Source organism: Ptychodera flava, chromosome 18 (assembly GCF_041260155.1).
Source record: "Ptychodera flava strain L36383 chromosome 18, AS_Pfla_20210202, whole genome shotgun sequence".
In the NCBI taxonomy this organism is placed as follows: domain Eukaryota; kingdom Metazoa; phylum Hemichordata; class Enteropneusta; family Ptychoderidae; genus Ptychodera; species Ptychodera flava.
This window is the reverse complement of record NC_091945.1, coordinates 14,244,422-14,261,236: the sequence shown is the minus strand read 5'-3', so window position 1 is coordinate 14,261,236 and position 16,815 is coordinate 14,244,422. Positions and strand designations below refer to the sequence as shown.

The 16,815-nt window shown below is 38.1% G+C and overlaps 1 protein-coding gene across 3 annotated transcripts in view; it reads left to right on the top strand.

The window, feature by feature from the left end:
- Positions 1 to 7,486: 7,486 nt before the first annotated feature.
- The window catches only part of LOC139116928 (signal transducer and activator of transcription 5B-like), a 32,396-nt gene continuing 23,067 nt past the window's right edge, over positions 7,487 to 16,815 (top strand). Inside the window, exons 1-3 of one of the 3 annotated variants that reach the window (XM_070679663.1) lie at positions 7,487 to 7,548; positions 8,502 to 8,713; positions 12,128 to 12,295. In XM_070679663.1, coding sequence (XP_070535764.1) covers positions 12,168 to 12,295 — 128 coding nt within the window. In that variant the 5' untranslated portion in view covers positions 7,487 to 7,548; positions 8,502 to 8,713; positions 12,128 to 12,167. Of the gene's footprint in view, positions 7,549 to 8,501; positions 8,714 to 12,127; positions 12,296 to 16,815 lie in introns of those variants that run through there. The other 2 variants (XM_070679662.1, XM_070679664.1) reach the window with 2 other exon arrangements.

Sequence of the window (16,815 nt, the reverse complement as noted above, 5' to 3'; positions counted from 1 at the left end):
TTCAGACATCTCTGTTGCTGCCGCTTACATCGGTTAATTATCACCCAACTTTCATAGATTGTTTGATGATTAATCTTCTTCATATGATATACGGCATGAATAGGTCAGTGAAAATATACAAGTAGAAACCTTACAATGCATTGATGTGTACTTGTATACTGTTATTTGCAATTTATTTACAAATATATGCATTACAATTGTAATGCTAAGTGTGAGTTAATGCATTGCCAATATATGTCAAATGTTACTTTAATTCGTATATGCATGTTAAAGTTTATTATAATATTATATAGGGCTCAGCCCTTGGTGTCGCGCCAGGGGTTAAGATTGGCAATGTATTTGTATTGATTCATGATAAAATGTAATTAATTGTTACTTCATAAACGTTTATATGACAACTATGCCCAGTTTCCCTCTGATGAAACTGAAAGCAGTTCACGTACGTACACGATGTCAAACCCTGCAGCAGTGCAGGTAGGCCAATAGATTTTCTGTAACGTGTAAAAATTTTGGACAAAAATTGGCAATTTTTACAATGATAACAGCCTATTGCGTTAAACAAGGGACGTATCATGCAATCATTATCATTGCAATGGTAACCGCACTGCCCAACTTCCACTTGCAAGCTGAAAACTATAGCGTTCCGTCTAAAAACTGGCAATTTTTGAATTTAATTATTGACACAGGGGGCGCTTTTCTAAAATTCAATCCCAGCATTCTTTGCGTATGCCACCGTTCATATGCACGACAGTTTTCTCCCTTTATCTATATGAACGATATTTTGTATCAGCGACAAGGTGCATAATAACATTTACTGGCTAATAAAAGAGGTATATTTTATAAATGGCATGTTATATAATGATAATTTGTTTCGTATTTGTTTATTTACGAGTACTCAAAAAAAACATGGCGGCGCCCATGAAAGAAGGGTACACTTCCGGTTACTCGCATAGTATAATATTATATAGGGCTCAGCCCTTGGTGTCGCGCCAGGGGTTAAGATTGGCAATGTTATTTGTATTGATTCATGATAAACTGTAATTGTTACTTCATAAACGTTTATATGACAACTATGCCCAGTTTTCCTCTGATGAAAGCAGTTCACGTACGTACACGACGTCAAACCCTGCAGCAGGGCAGGTATAGATTTTCTGTAGCGTGTAAAAATTTTGGACAAAAATTTGCAATTTTTACAATGATAACAGCCTATTGCGTTAAACAAGGGACGTATTATGCAATCATTATCATTGCAATGGTAACCGCACTGCCCACCTTCCACTTGCAAGCTGAAAACTATAGCGTTCCGTCTAAAAACTGGCAATTTTTGAATCTAATTATTGACACAGGGGGCGCTCTTCTATAATTCAATCCCAGCATTCTTTGCGTAGCCACCGTTCATATGCACGACAGTTTTCTCCCTTTATCCAGGTGCAGCCAACGAACAATGCACTTTTAAAAAGGTCCTTACTATGATAAGATATATTGTGCATGACAAATAATGTGAACTGACTAATTTTAAGTCAAGAGGGTAATTAATTAGCTGTTCATAATTTGCCCTCCCACAGAAAATTTTTCGACTTACCCTCCCACACTCAAACTTCATTTTTACCCACTCCCCACTTATTTTTGCCTGTTTCCCCTCCCCACTGTGAATTTTTGAAGCTCCCTCGCCCTGTAGTGAATAAAAACTTGCCAATTTCCCCTGCCCTGGAAACAATTCCCCTCAAAAAGTTTTTCGCCAAGCCCTGTCCCCAGGAAAATCAATCGATATCCGCCCTGCCCTACAAAAAAAACTAAAATTTGCTCCCCTACCACCTAAAAACATGTCCCCTGCCCTAGCAAAATTAAAATTTCCCCTGCCCTCAAAAATTGCTCCTGGAATAGCTTTTCCGATGAATAGCTCCGTTGGCTGCACCTGTTTATCTATATTAACGATATTTTGTATCAGCGACAAGGTGCATAATAACATTTACTGGCTAATAAAAGAGGTATATTTTATAAAAGGCATGTTATATCATGGTAATTTGTTTCGTATTTGTTTATTTACGAGTACTCAAAAAAAAAAAACATGGCGGCGCCCATGAAAGAAGGGTACACTTCCGGTTACTCGCATAGTATATTATGAATAAGCGCATGCGTAGTCAGTAAGCCGCTGGCGCGACTATTATGAATAAGCGCATGCGTAGTCAGTAAGCCGCTGGCGCGACTAATACCATGCCCTGCCTGTCGCATTTTGATTGGTCCAGCTGAACCACGTGACTGACCACAAATACACAGTAATGGTCTGTTTATATGCCCGTGAATATGAATAATAAGATTAACAACTCAAAGTATCGTAACTTTACAGCTCAAACGTAAATCATAATCAATCACAAAATAAAATGGAGCACTTGTGGGCCAAGTTGAGATACTTTTTTCTGAAAATATTTCCAGATTTGCCAATATTTTACAGCGCGCGTGACAGTGCGTCGCGTATTGCTCAGTTCTGGGGCCCAGTTGTCGTTCGCTCCGAAAATTTCGCAATTTTTGACGGTTTTCTCCGGCTCGTTGATAATATAATAGAAATAACAGACTCCGCACTGACCATTAACGTTTATTTATGGGCGCGGGCTCGAGGAAAGCCAAATTAACGGGCTCGGCAAGCCAAGCCCATTAATTTTTGGCTTTCCCCTCGCCCTTGCTCATAAATAAACGTTAATGGTCAGCGCGTCGCCCGTTATTTCTATAACATATTCAGGGTATTATATAAGAGCATAGTCCCTCTGTAACTTGCAAGGCTATTCGTGAAAAAAAAACGTGTACGAGGTTTCCCAGTGTTAGAGCAATCATGTATTATCGAGTATGAGTGGGCGTCGAAAATTGTAGATATTAAACCAATTTATTATCGTCAGCGGGTGGGGATTTTTTATCAGATTGGGCCCACTCATAATGCTACTTTGAAGACGCCCAGTGGGCGGGTAGCTGTATCAGTGATCAGTGAACAGGGCAATGCTGAGGGGATTCAAATGCCAAGGTGCAATTGCAGGGAGGGTAAAATACTAGTGATTCGGAGGGGGAAAGCGTTTAAAACAGTACTGCACTTTCGAAAAGCGTCCATTGCCCCCTCCAAACTTGATTTTTCATATACAGATAACTTAGATTTTGTATTTACTAGTAAAAGCCGTGAATTGAAATCTCTCGATCAAAATCGGCTGCTCATCATTCAGTTATAAATTGCAGCTTACTAATTGTTCTTCAAATATAAGAGAATAGTACAACTGAATAGCTCACATAAATTACTAAAGTATGGTGTTGTTTTTTATGATGGTTCGAAACGATTTACATGTTTATTTTTAAGATCATGTATATACTCGGAAAATATAGGAAATTAGACACACACAGAGACAAACACACACACATATCTATCTATCTATCTATCTATCTATCTATCTATCTATCTATCTCTCTCTCTATCTATCTATCTATCTATCTATCTATCTATCTATCTATCTATCTATCTATCTATCTATCTATCTATCTATATATATATATATATATATATATATATATATATATATATATATATATATATATATATATATATATATATATTGAATGTGACACTATTTAAATTTGCACACCAGGTTTGCTGGCAGCTTTTTCTCAGAACAAATTGATTAACTAGGCACAACTTTTGTTTCAAAAGACCAATATTCATGTAAAATATAGCCAACGTAAACAAGGACTAATGCGAGAACCAGATTTAGACTGTCCCTTTCATGAACACTTTTAGGAGCCGTCATTATTTACGACCTGGCCGGGGGTCGGAGGAATTTCATCGGAAACTCCGAAATTTCGAGTAACGCCCCGGGCCCCCCGTCAACCATGATGAATGCGAGTAACCCCCCCCCCTTCTATAGAAATTTTGACTGACCCCCTCACTTAGAAAAGTTAAATATCAATATTATTATTAAATTTAGTTTGACATTTTATATTCAATGATAATAAACCATTTTGTTGATATATACATATATATATATATATATATATTATATATATATATATATATATATGTGTGTGTGTGTGTGTGTGTGTGTGTGTGTGTGTGTGTGTGTGTGTGTGTGTGTGTGTGTATCTCGAAGTATACAGATGTCCTCATGGGAAATTACAGTGCTCGACGCGGAAAGCAGAGCGTTATAAATAATAACACAAATTACTTCAAGTACAAAGTAATAATATCTGTTACTTAAGTTTTTGTTGTTTAAGTTTTGTTTTAAGTTTGCCATCGATTAGAGTGTATATATATAAATATATATATGTATATATATATATATATATATATATATATATATAATATATATATTATATATATATATATATATATATATATATATATATAAGTGAACACGTTACATGCATTAAGTGACTGCTAATTCTCATCGACGTTGGACACTTGTTTTGTGCGACAAAAGCAGTAATTATGGCATTTATGACATACACATTAAATCCTTACTATCTGTGATTTTTCACTGTACTGATTTCCTCACGAAAGTTTTGTCATGTTGTTTATTTTTAAAGAGATTGAGTATCTTCTTGTGTGTCTTCACAAACATCCCATCTGGCTTGAGTTATATGAACAAATAATACACCCTAGACTATGACGACCGATATACAACTGCATATAAAATCTGGACGCTGATATGAGATTAAAGTAAACACTTTCGTTATTCACTGACAAACACGGTGTGTTAGACATCTGTCACGTCATAAATTACTCGGACCTGGTGGGGACGGGGAGGCCCTGTTGAAACTAAGTTAGAATTTGACGTAGTTTTCATGTGATTTCTTGGTCAGCAGCGTGGGATGGATGGACATGTCAAAACTGACACAGCTATATACTTTAAAAGAGAACAGTGCAGTGTTGCAGCCAGGAATTTTAAACCAGGGGACACTATGTCCCGCTACCGTTTATTTTTGGGGACATTTTGCACATTTTGGGGACAACATGAGTCAGTTGTCAATCAAATTTTGTATTATTTTTTGTAACAAATTAGTTTCACTGAACAAAATCCAAGCTATACCCGGACCGCGTCGCTATGCTTGAATTCAGGCAATTGTAGAAGTATACCGTATCTGCCGCCAATCAGAGCTCAGATAGACTACAGTAAAGCAAATTATGAATACTTTTAATCGTAGGCAGCTCCAAAAGTACGTAAGTGTATTAGCCTCAAAATAATATGCAAAACAAAGGTCATCGTTATTAATAGATATTACTAGCGGACTACACCCAATACAGTGGGACTCACAAGTGCGCCCAATGTGACCCGCAGTTCGCAAGAACGGGTTTCATTTTGGGGACATAGTCGCAAGGGCGCGTCCTGGCTGCAATACTGCAGAGAATAATCGGATGATACTCCGAAGAAAGCAAAACTTTTTGACGACGCACGTCCTTTAAACCTTGGGCCTATAGAGCCACATTGAAAGATGTTTGCTGTCATGTATTAAAGATTCTAGATCTATTCTTGCACATTTATCACACAATTATTGGTGTCTCTTAAACGAAACCATCGCAAAAATGAATTTATGGTCATGATCAATAAGCTTAATTCATTTTGGCAATGGTTTCGTTTTTGTGTCTAATATCGGGGTCGAATATATCCATGGTCACGCATTCATTCAGTATCTTTCGACTTGTCAAACAATATGTAGTATCTCGCATCAAACAAAATTCATGAAAAATGGCCCACTTTGTCCCTTTAATATCATACATTTCCCTTTATGCCAATGAGGGAGTGCTCTTTGAAAAAAATCTTTCCACCCCGACCAGGATATATCACTCATCCATAGTTAGTTTGTGACTGCGTGGCCAGGCTAAGCTGCGTATTACAGGCGTAGTATAAACCAGTAACACTGTCCCCGCTTCGCAAAGTTAGGTTTTCATAAAATAAATAAATTAAATTAATAAACAAACAAATAAAATGAAGCATTTGTCGTGCCCCAGTTCTCGATAGTGCTGCATCATGTGACATCAGCAATAATGGTTGACTTTCTGCAGTCTGTGTTGCAGCTATGAGTTTATCCAGGTAAGGGACCGAGCACAATTAACGGCAGGGGGGCCCGGAAGAAAAAATGGAGGGGGGGGGCACGAAAAAAAATGAGTGTTCTTGGGGTTGGCCATGAAAATTCCAGGGAAGGTAAGGGGTGGGCCACCAAAATATTTTACACCATGACAGACAGAGAATATTTTTCAGCATTTTTGTTCCTTGTTGAAGCTGGAGTTCCTTGTTAAACTTCTTGTAGCATGATGAAATACCAAGTCTTAACCCTCACAATGCAGTTGTTATGTGTAAAATGAGCAATATTATTATTGAAAATTGACTTCATTTGTCAACAATAATAATGGTTGGTAATGATACAGAGGCTAGGTTGAAACTGGTTATTTCATCATGCTATAGGAAGAACTAGAATACGTAGTGGACACACAGGAAAAAATACTGAAAAAGGGAGAAAAAATGGCATTAATGGGTCTTTTATAGTTAGCCCATGAAGGACTATTCCAATGGCAGACTGTCATTACAGTGGAGTAACATTGAATATCTTGGGTAGTCATAGAAAGGCAGACACTGGGTTGTGGAAAGTGCATTGAAATCACAATGGTCATGTTATACATTTTTCCCCAACATCTTTGTACTTGGTATCTGCTTTTATGCTGTGTACCTCTTCCAGACCATTCATATATGTTTATATTTGCTTTAGTGACAATTGCTGCTCTTTTTGTTCAAAGTGCGTTTTATTTTGATCTCCTGCCTTGGAGTATGCATCATTTGGAAAGGTATTGAGGGTCAGTAGCTGTACATAATTTGGCTATTTTTTAGTATTTTGTGTTCTGTGTGTTTCACTTGAAGTTCTTATTTTACTCAGAGTATGATGAAATGCACAATATTGAGCTTGTTAGACTAACTTGGAGATGTGCAGTGAACACTGTCATCATTAAAAATAATTCATGTCTAAATCAATGCTTCAACTAGTCTATAACAAGTACTATAACAGCACTGAATTAACTTGTAGATTGTTTATAAGGTATTTGGTAATTTCATCATTCTTTGAGATTAAAATAGCACAACACAATACTGAAAAGTAGCTGTAGGTGTTACAAGTAGTAAAGCTTGAACATATGTTATTTTGTTTGTTTATTATTTATATATTTATTTGTTTATTATTTATTTCAAGAATGCAAGAATGTTGTTTTCACTAAAGCATATATTAAAAGTTATAAGCATTATATATATGTGTACAACTTTGTACCTATGTAATCTTTCTTTTTTGGGGAGGGGGCAAAAAAAATTTTTGCCGGTGATGGGGGGGGGGGCACTAAAATTTTTGCTGGTGTTAGGGGGAGCTGTAAAAATATATTCACCACATATTTTCTCTTCCAGCCCCTCCCCCCCCCCCGCGCCGTTAATTGTGCTTGTTCCCTAAAGTGAAAATCCCGATCTGACCACACATTTCTGAGCTTGTACTTCCTCTTTGTTAAACCGGAACACAGCCGCTGCAGCTGCCCTGGGTTAGGTAGGTCTGGGGTTTTCCGTCTGGTCCTATGCTGCATGTTAACACACGACATGTTGCCATGGGGTCCAGACACTTCGCACCAAAACCAGTTCGCCCCACACAACTTCGTCCCAAAACCATTTCGCACCAAAACACCTCGTCCCAAGTACTATTTCGTCCAACACCACTTCGCCCCAAGTACCACCTCAAACTAAAACCACTTCTCCCCAAGTATTGTACCATCAACTCGTCCTAAAACAACGATGCCATGACGTATCATAACAAATGCAACTTGGAAGCATTAATGTGTCAGGACATTTGGTCCACCACGAACCATTTATTGTTGCATGAAACCATAAACGGTATATTAGAAAAAAGAAACACGCAATGCAAACTACTCAATGCTACAACTCAGGTGCCGTGCGCGGAATTTGTACACTTTCAAGATTTCAGTCCTGGGATGACAGAAAGGTTATGAAAACTTCGATGGTAGTGGTTGGTTATTTTCCGCTTTGCCGGTTGGCGATAAGTTTGGGGCAAAGTGGCATTGTTTCAGTTGTTTTGGGGGCGAAGTGGTTTAGGGCGACGTGACTTTTGGGCGAAGTGGTTTTGGTACGAGGTTGTTTCGGTGCGAAGTGGTTTTGGTACGAAATGGTATGGGACGAGATGGTATGGTGCGAAGTGGTTTTGGTGCGAAGTGTCTGGGAACCGTTGCCATGCCCGTAGATTTATTTAGGAAGTGCACAAGCTGCGACCATCTAAGCTTAAGCTAATTGCTTTTTCAAAATTCAAAAGCGCGAAGCGAAATTCCTCTGAAACACTCTACATTTCGCGCTACTTCCAAAGAATCCGTTGAAATTTCCACGAAAATGATGTCACACTCCATATATGGCAAGCGCCTGTTGCCATATACGGCCTGTTCAACTTTAATCAAAGTCTACCAGAAACAGCTTTTTCATTGGGCTGTACAACAGGAAGTACTTGATTAAGATATCGCAAAACCAATCACAAGAGATTTCTCATGGAAAAAGAGGCGTAGGCCTGAGGGTATTCCCCACTTCCACCATTTTACTAATTTCAAGAAAGACGCTGCGCGCTGTCGCAGTTAGAGAATCGAAGGGCAGGAGAAGCTACGCTATTACACAGTTTTACGCAGAACATCAAAGGATCCTGAGAAATAGAACGCGTGAGTATCACTATTATTATTTAACGACAGGCAAACATTGCAAGCCAGAGACGTAGTAGCCGTCTGTGTCGCTCGTCAAGTCTCCGGACTGAACGTGCCTCACTTTGCATTGCTCCCTGGCCCTGCATGCAATACTCACAATGTACCATTATACAACAAAGTGTCCTTCAGGCTTCACATGGGTTATGGCATGAACAGTACGGTCGGGACTTCTGCTGGTGTTTATAGTTTGTTGCGGTTTCCCGCCAGCTTTCCATCTTTAAAGGTCGTGAGGGCTTTCGGAAGGAGCCCTCCTCACTAAATCTGGCAGTGCTTTCGATTCCGCAATTCCTTTCCGCTCACTACACACCAACCCCAACTGACTTGTGCATGCTGTTGCCGCGACAAATTTCAACACGTATTTCGCCACACGTTTACTGTATGGCGCGGGCCAGGGTCAAACTATGGCGCGAACAGTTCCGAGCTTTAGGAAGTCGTTGTGCCAGCTCTGTACCTCAGTTGTAATATCGACGTTGCGAGAGCGTAAGCACAGTTCGTGCATGACCAACACTAAGTTGTGTGTCATTTATTTGTATATCCGAACTATATTACTGACATGCATCATCGTTTGAAAAAGTCGTCATTTTTTCTCTACCGGAAATCCTGATTGACGTGTTTCAGTTTCACGCACGATGTGTGAATACCCCGAGCTCGGAGGTCCTACTCACTGCTTCTTGCCTCCATGGAAACATTCATTGCATCACAAGGGATACAGCGCTTTCCAGTTGTTACAATTTGCAACTTTTGCCCGGTCGTACGTCGAAAGACAGCAAAATGTTACAAATTACAATGTCTATGACACATTGATGTCACATTTATGTACATGCGTACGTTTCAGCGTAATTTTAATTAATTAAAGTCAGCCTTGCATAGATGTTTACATTTGCATGTCAACTGATAATCAATGTTCATATTTTCAAAGTTTCTTGACAAACTTGACTGCTAATACTCCTGTCTTAACATTTTCCTTCTGAAATGTATAATATGTGTGGTCTACTATCATCATCAAAGAATAAAGTGCATGCTTTGCCTCTTTGTATTCATGAAGTACACAATGTGAGCTAGATGAATATTCTTCATCGATAATGAATCATAATTGTCTGATTTGCATATCGTACTGTGCATTAATGAATATTAATTATAAATCTTGATTTGAGCATTATCTTGCCTTTCACATGGTAACACTCTAATTTATGCCCCTGGGAAGTCCCAGTGTAAGGAACCATGGTCTTTGCTACTGCATATTTCCGGGTTCAACACTTCATCATCACCTGTGGAGGAAAGATGACAAAAGAGAAAGAAATAGACAGCAATGGGGATGATGACCATAATGTGATAGTTGAAGTCAGGGAAAATTTCAGATTTCTTTGTTCTTGTAATACACATCATTTGATGGTTACTTTCCAGGGTCTTTGAATTTCATGCAACATATGTTACAGAAATGATTTATAGCATACCGGCAGATTTCCCTACTCTGATATGAACTGCAGGACATTACAGTGTGTTTATTGAGTATACCCAAAAAATTGGCATAATTTATTTTCATTACCTTCATTTTAGAAAACACAACTTCTTTCCCATTCCGTAAGGATATATCTGCCTCAAAATTTAAAGATTAGACTTTTGCTCAAACTTTCTGTCATGGAAATAAACCATTGGCTTTGCAAATCAAGAATGAAATTTGGTAACAAACACAAAAAAATAGCATACTGACTCATGAAATTCAAAATGACCAAAATTACAGCGTTTTATACTCTATAGGGAAAATTAAACTTGTTTTTTTGGCATAGATGATACATTGAAAATGTTACTAACTCTATGAGCTTCAAAATGGGCCTCCACAAGTAGTAGACGGAAACAGTATTTTGAAAATTTGAGAGTCCAAATATTTGTCCTCTGTTTGCATGCTACCATATAAAGGACTGTTTAAATATACAGTAGTAGCCTTACAAGCACTGTGCATTGTGTACAATCATGTGAAACAATATTGTTGACATTTAGGAAATCTCGGCTGGGCGAGAATTCTGTTGTCAACAATAATGTTGGACATTATGCACAGGCAGTAATGTATTGACATGGTGAAAGGTTGAAAACTAGACATTTCAATATGTACAAAAAGAAACTGTATATTACACTTGATAGGTTAACAATTATTTAAAACACATGTAAAGTTACTGTTGTAGCTCTGAAACCATGTTCTAATGTGACTTTTCAAAATGATGAATTCTGTCAGTATCAATGTTTACCAGCATAGGGTATAAAGTGTTCACCTGTGGAATTTTTTAAGCATTTTACTTATAATATAGACATTATCATGGTACACTTGTAGTATGGTTTTGAATGGTATCACATGAATGGCTTCTCATGACCCCAAATTGTTGAATTGCCACACAATATTTCATATCTTGTTGCCGTGCAAAGAAGGACATTCCACTTCCTTTATAATGAGGTCAACAGGTTTCAAAAATCAACAGGTTGGTGTTCTTGTCACTGCAACTTGGTTGACGTGACTACTTACAGCTGTTTAATGACTACTTGAGAGGAACTATAGTATTAACATACAGTTACAAACACCAGATATTTGTGAAGTGTTCTGTACACTGTATCCTGTTTCTTGACACTCTCATTTGTTGCTATCAGCTCACCTTGGCGAAAAGCATGAAATGTCCTGTATCACCCAGTTTAATTAACACTGGCACTTGAAGACCCCTAAAACATGCATTTATAAACACAATTTTTCACTGACTTGTCTTGCTGCAACAATATCACATTTGACTAACTTTACATAGTAGTAGAGTGTTGTGCAGTGATATTCTCAGTTTCTTAGTTTTTTTGCTGATTTTAAGCTGATCTGAAAAGGTTAACAACTCTCCGGTGATTTATAGCAATTCTGCTCTTGGCAAGTTTCCCAAGCGGGTCATCATGTTCTGTCTAAAGTTAAAGTAGTAAAATTTTACTGTCACCATTTATAAATAACAAAGCAATTCAGTTAACCGCATTTGCTTCAAGGTAATTAGTTTATCATAAGCAAGTGACCCAGGGCTTTTATATATACTGTGTTGTTGTATTTCCGTGTTTATACAGGTTTCTTCTACTGTTGATAGATGTATGCTCCGACACATATGTACCATGGTCTGAGTTGTTCAAAATCGAAAGAAATTATTCTGTATCATGTATGTGCTGTGACGCTTGTGTATTGATCACAAATGCAGTACATGCGTTTCCGTCATTAGAGTGACAATAATGTTATGTAAGCTCCGCCTATGTGAAGAGCTCATTAGAATGGAGTGAGAGAGATGTGAGCTGTGAATAGTATATACTGCATAGTATTCAGTGACTTTTCTTCTAAGTACATGTTTTTCTCCTTCCTTTCAGTTTGCCTGCTGGATCAACGGAAAAGTGAAAGGCAGCCACAATGGCCTTATGGCAAAGGTCACAGCGTCTGATGGGCGAGAGCTTGAAACGCATGCAAGAAATCTATGGCGCTCACTTTCCAATAGAAATCAGGCACCACTGTGCAGAGTGGATTGAACAACAAGCATGGTAAGCCGGAAAGACCAGCCTGTCTGCCCATGTATTGTGTACTCATGCAGACCCACCGTCACTACAAACCTCACGACATGTACATAAAAAAATGACAGAGTTTATCTATTGCCACTGCCATATGCCATTTTCTTCATATTACAACAAATTTAATTCTCATTTAGCATATGTTATCAACTAGCTGTGTTCTGTACATGTTTTTGCTACCTACTTTTGGTAGCCTTTTTCCCCCAGTCAACAGGAGGTAGGCCGCATAGTATACACATAATTTACATGATGGGTCAACAATTTCACAGGAGGTATTGTTAAATATTAAACAGTCTGAAATGCTTTACCCAAGCTTGAGCTCCCCTGACGGCAAACAATATACAATAATGCATTTATGTAATCATATATAATTTACGAACTGTCACTTATGAATTGGCTGAATTTTGTTCAGATTTTGTTCCAGAACTGAAGATTGGACAATTTACTGTTTCCGGCATGCTATCAGTCTGCCACCCACCACAGAGGTTTATTTTTATCTCTCAAGATAGGGTATCACAAATATTTGGAAAAGACAGTTACTATACTACAGAGAAATAGCACAATCATGCACGTTTGACATTTTCAAGCTCTTCTGTTATCAGCTGTACTGCGTCTTCACCACACAAAATCATAGAACAATGACCATGCTTACTTTCGTATTTCTGTCGACTGTTTCACATGAGTCAATCCCAAGTACAGCTGTTTTGAAAACATTGACATGAACACGAAGTGGCTGTGACTGGCTACCAAAAAGTATGAAAAATCATAAAGAATGAGCTACAAAATCACTATCAGTTTTAAGTTGCAGGTAGAATAAGTCTGTGACTTTGTATAAAATACTATAAAAATAGAAGAAAGTGTGCGATCAGCTGAAAGTTAGTCGAGGAGACCTTAACCGCATATCATTTGCATCTCATTGTCGGCTACATGGACTGTGTGCCCAACTGGTCAAGTCTGTTAGACTCACCGTGAAGTCAGTGTATATTTTTTGCGAGGCAGTCAGCTTGGTTGGTTTCTTTGTCTTTGAATGATCACCACCCATGCACATAGGGTATTTGTAGTACGCGACACATTGCCAGTTTTCACCAACTAGACCCGGAGATGACAGGTAAAATAACTTTACCCAGACAGTGCATAGGAATAGATTAAAACACGAAAGATCAGGAGCCTTTCCTTTGATTTTGTGGGACTTTCTCACAGTCACCTTTGAAGGATTGCTGGCCATGGTAAATCATTGGTGCAACTTTATGTGAAGTTAGTGTTTTCAGAGAGAATTGATGAGCTACAAGTACTTTCAACTGAATTGTTCTGTCAGTTACATGTGTATTATGTACTTTAACATGTGATAAATGGAGAAACCATTTGTGTGTTAGAATGACAGTCGTCATGTGCTCTGCAAAATTAGAGTTGGAGAGAGACTTTTGAGCAGTTTAAGAGGAGTTTATAGCCAACATATATTCAACTATCGGCTTTTGGGAGCAGAATTGGATGGAGGGAGGGAGGGGGAGAGAGAGAGAGAGAGAGAGGAGAGAGAGAGAGAGAGGGAGAGAGAGAGAGGAGAGAGAGAGAGAGAGAGGAGAGAGAGAGAGAGAGAGAGGGGGAGGGAGGGAGGGAGGGAGAGAGAGAGAGAGAGAGAGAGCGAGAGAGAGAGAGAGAGAGAGAGCTCTCTCAGTTGATAGATGGAGATAGATAGATGGCTTGATTGACAAAAGGATGAATTATTTTACAGCCAAGCAAAATACATGGATATGCAAATGAATGAATGATATTGTCTTTTTGATAAATGATATTCTTGGAGTGAGCTTCAGTAGCTTGCCAAACAGTTTCGAAGACAACATAACTACAGCAACAATTTTGATTTAATATTTTGATTCTATGACTCATTCACTGTACAAGATATGTTTATGAACAGGTTTCATAGCCAGAAATGTGTAGGCTTTCAACTGGGTTGTGTACGTGCATGTCACTTTCAGTTTCATTATTGTGCAATCCAAGACTCAAGTCCCCTCCCCCACACAAGAAGAACGAAAATTTGTGACTTAGTCGAGGAAGAATAATTAAATTATTCCTGGGAATCGCAGCCTCTACTTAGCCAATTTTGAAATTTTTGAAATCTCAGCAAATATATTTTGTCTATTGCAACTTTTAGGGCAGTTTCGTCGTTCATATTTTACAGTTTCTTTTTTTCATGTGGGAGCTTGTGGAAGTGCTCAGAATTTGTTGTCATAAGTGGCAACACTTACCAGTATGCCATGCCTATATTATTGTGGACAGTTTGTGAAATCTAGGTTCCAACGAGATTTTGCTGATTCATGGAAAACATAAAACATTTCACTTACTGCCTCTGTAGCGTTGCCCAGACAAAGGCTGAGGCCTTCAGATGTTAAAAGCAAAGAGGTTTTACAAATATATCTGTGTACTTTACCCCATATCCCAAACAGTTGCATTTGGAGGCTACAAAAGACATGGTAATTTTAAGTGATTAATATGTAGGACGTGTGCCTTCAATCATTCCCAGAATGCTTAGTTAATTAGTTTGAGGATCGTCGCATGTATAAGGCCAAAGTAATTAAATTCTTTGTTTAATGCAGACGTTTTAGGCATTTTTCAGAGAGGAAAAACTGCACTTTAAAGAGGACATCATCGCCAAACTTTTTCGCCCAATAATCTGTATTCCTAATTTTTTAAAGATATTTCAAAATGCCTTCATGCTTGCAGAATGTCATATTGTTGTGTAAATATTGGAGGTGGAAAAAGATTCTGCTATATTCTTGAGTGGACACTAATGCTACAAGGAAATGATCAATTTTACTAGTAAGTGTTTTTGAAGAGCTTACCCACTTTCCCTTTCAAACTTTTGAGTGGACACGAAACAAAGAAATTAAGTACTTTGTCTGGCCTAAAATTACACAGTCAGTCAATTATTTCATCAAAAGTTTGGGCTGAGCCATAGACCCCAGTAGAAAGGGTCCATGGTTGAATTTCGGGGATTTCAGCCCAGTCATCAGCATGATTAGGTTCATAGTCAAACAGAGAGGGGAGGAATAGCCATTCTTCTTGAGTTAAAATTTTTTGGATCTTTTAATCATCCTGGTATGTGCCTGTTATTGTTCATGTATGAACATCTAATCTATTGCTTGATATCCTGCATGTAAATTATCCATGCAAAGTGTACAGATTAATTAGCATTTATTGTGTATGTAGATTAACCCTTTGAGTGGCCAAGTCAGTTTTTGTTGCCTTTATGGAATATCAACCATGCAAGTGTTTTTTTTCCAGATCCAGACAATCTTTTCCCAGATTTTTCAAAAATTTTGATCATAAACTTTAGCCGATAAAAGGGCTTGTCTATTGGGTCAAAAATTTGAAAAAAAAATACAGAAAAATATATAAAAACTGGTAAATGTTGCACTAAAATTTTTGGTGAGAAAAGTAACAGCACTCAAAGGGTTGAACATAATGAGTCTTTATCAATGGAGAATATTGTATTGGCCTGAAATCATGCTCTATCTAGCTATGAAACAAGGAAAATGTATAAGTGAGTCACTTGACTGCAATACTATAGCCCATAGGGCTTCTTCCCAGAAGTGACTGACTAGGGATTTTACTAGTGAAGTAAAAAAAAGAACATAGGAGGAAAAAAACAGTTTCTGGAATGTCAATTGATGCATGTTTACTTATCATGAAGTAGAGGTGAATACACTGGCATTTCATTAGGTAGGTGATTCATGATATCTTCAACAGACTTTCAATTCATGTGATATTGATTTGTGATATTTCCTGGTTAAGGGACCGTGGGCAGGTGAAAATGTTTGCACCATAGAGGAAAATAGGAGCATTGCTTGTTTGTCACAGTATTGAGTACAGCGCTGATAAAGAGGTGTGCACCATAATGGGAGACGTGTGACTAGTCAGGCATGTCATTTCTCAGAATCCCACAGATGTTTCCTTACACAAGAATGAAACTTAAAGTATTTCCGTGGAAAAGTATGAATTTCATGGAAATGACAGCATTGTTAGTTGATTGAGGGGGTGGAAATATGCCACTTCCAAGGATTTCATCTCAGGGGTTTTCAGACCTGAGGTGATAATTATCAGCCTCAGATCACAGCGTGGACATTTGCATATGAACTTTGACCTAGTGTGGGTATGCAGATTGGATGATGACTACTGGCAGTGTGTATGGCAGATTGCTTTTGTTGCATGCTGTGTGCTCCATCTGTTTACAGTCTGCATCATGAAAGACAGAAATCATGATACCTAGAATCTTTGTGATATTCTAGGAAATGTATTTTACCTATTTTTTCAGGTAACAATCCACATTGATGACGCTTCCTCGCCTGACACCATTCACATTTTGTGAATTTCTTTCCCAAATATATAGAAAGGTCTGTATAAAACCTGATCCATCAGATACTCAACATATTTTCCAGCCAGTTTTCAGGTCTAAAATAATTAACCCCTTTTCCAATTAGTTACATCTTTCGCTATGA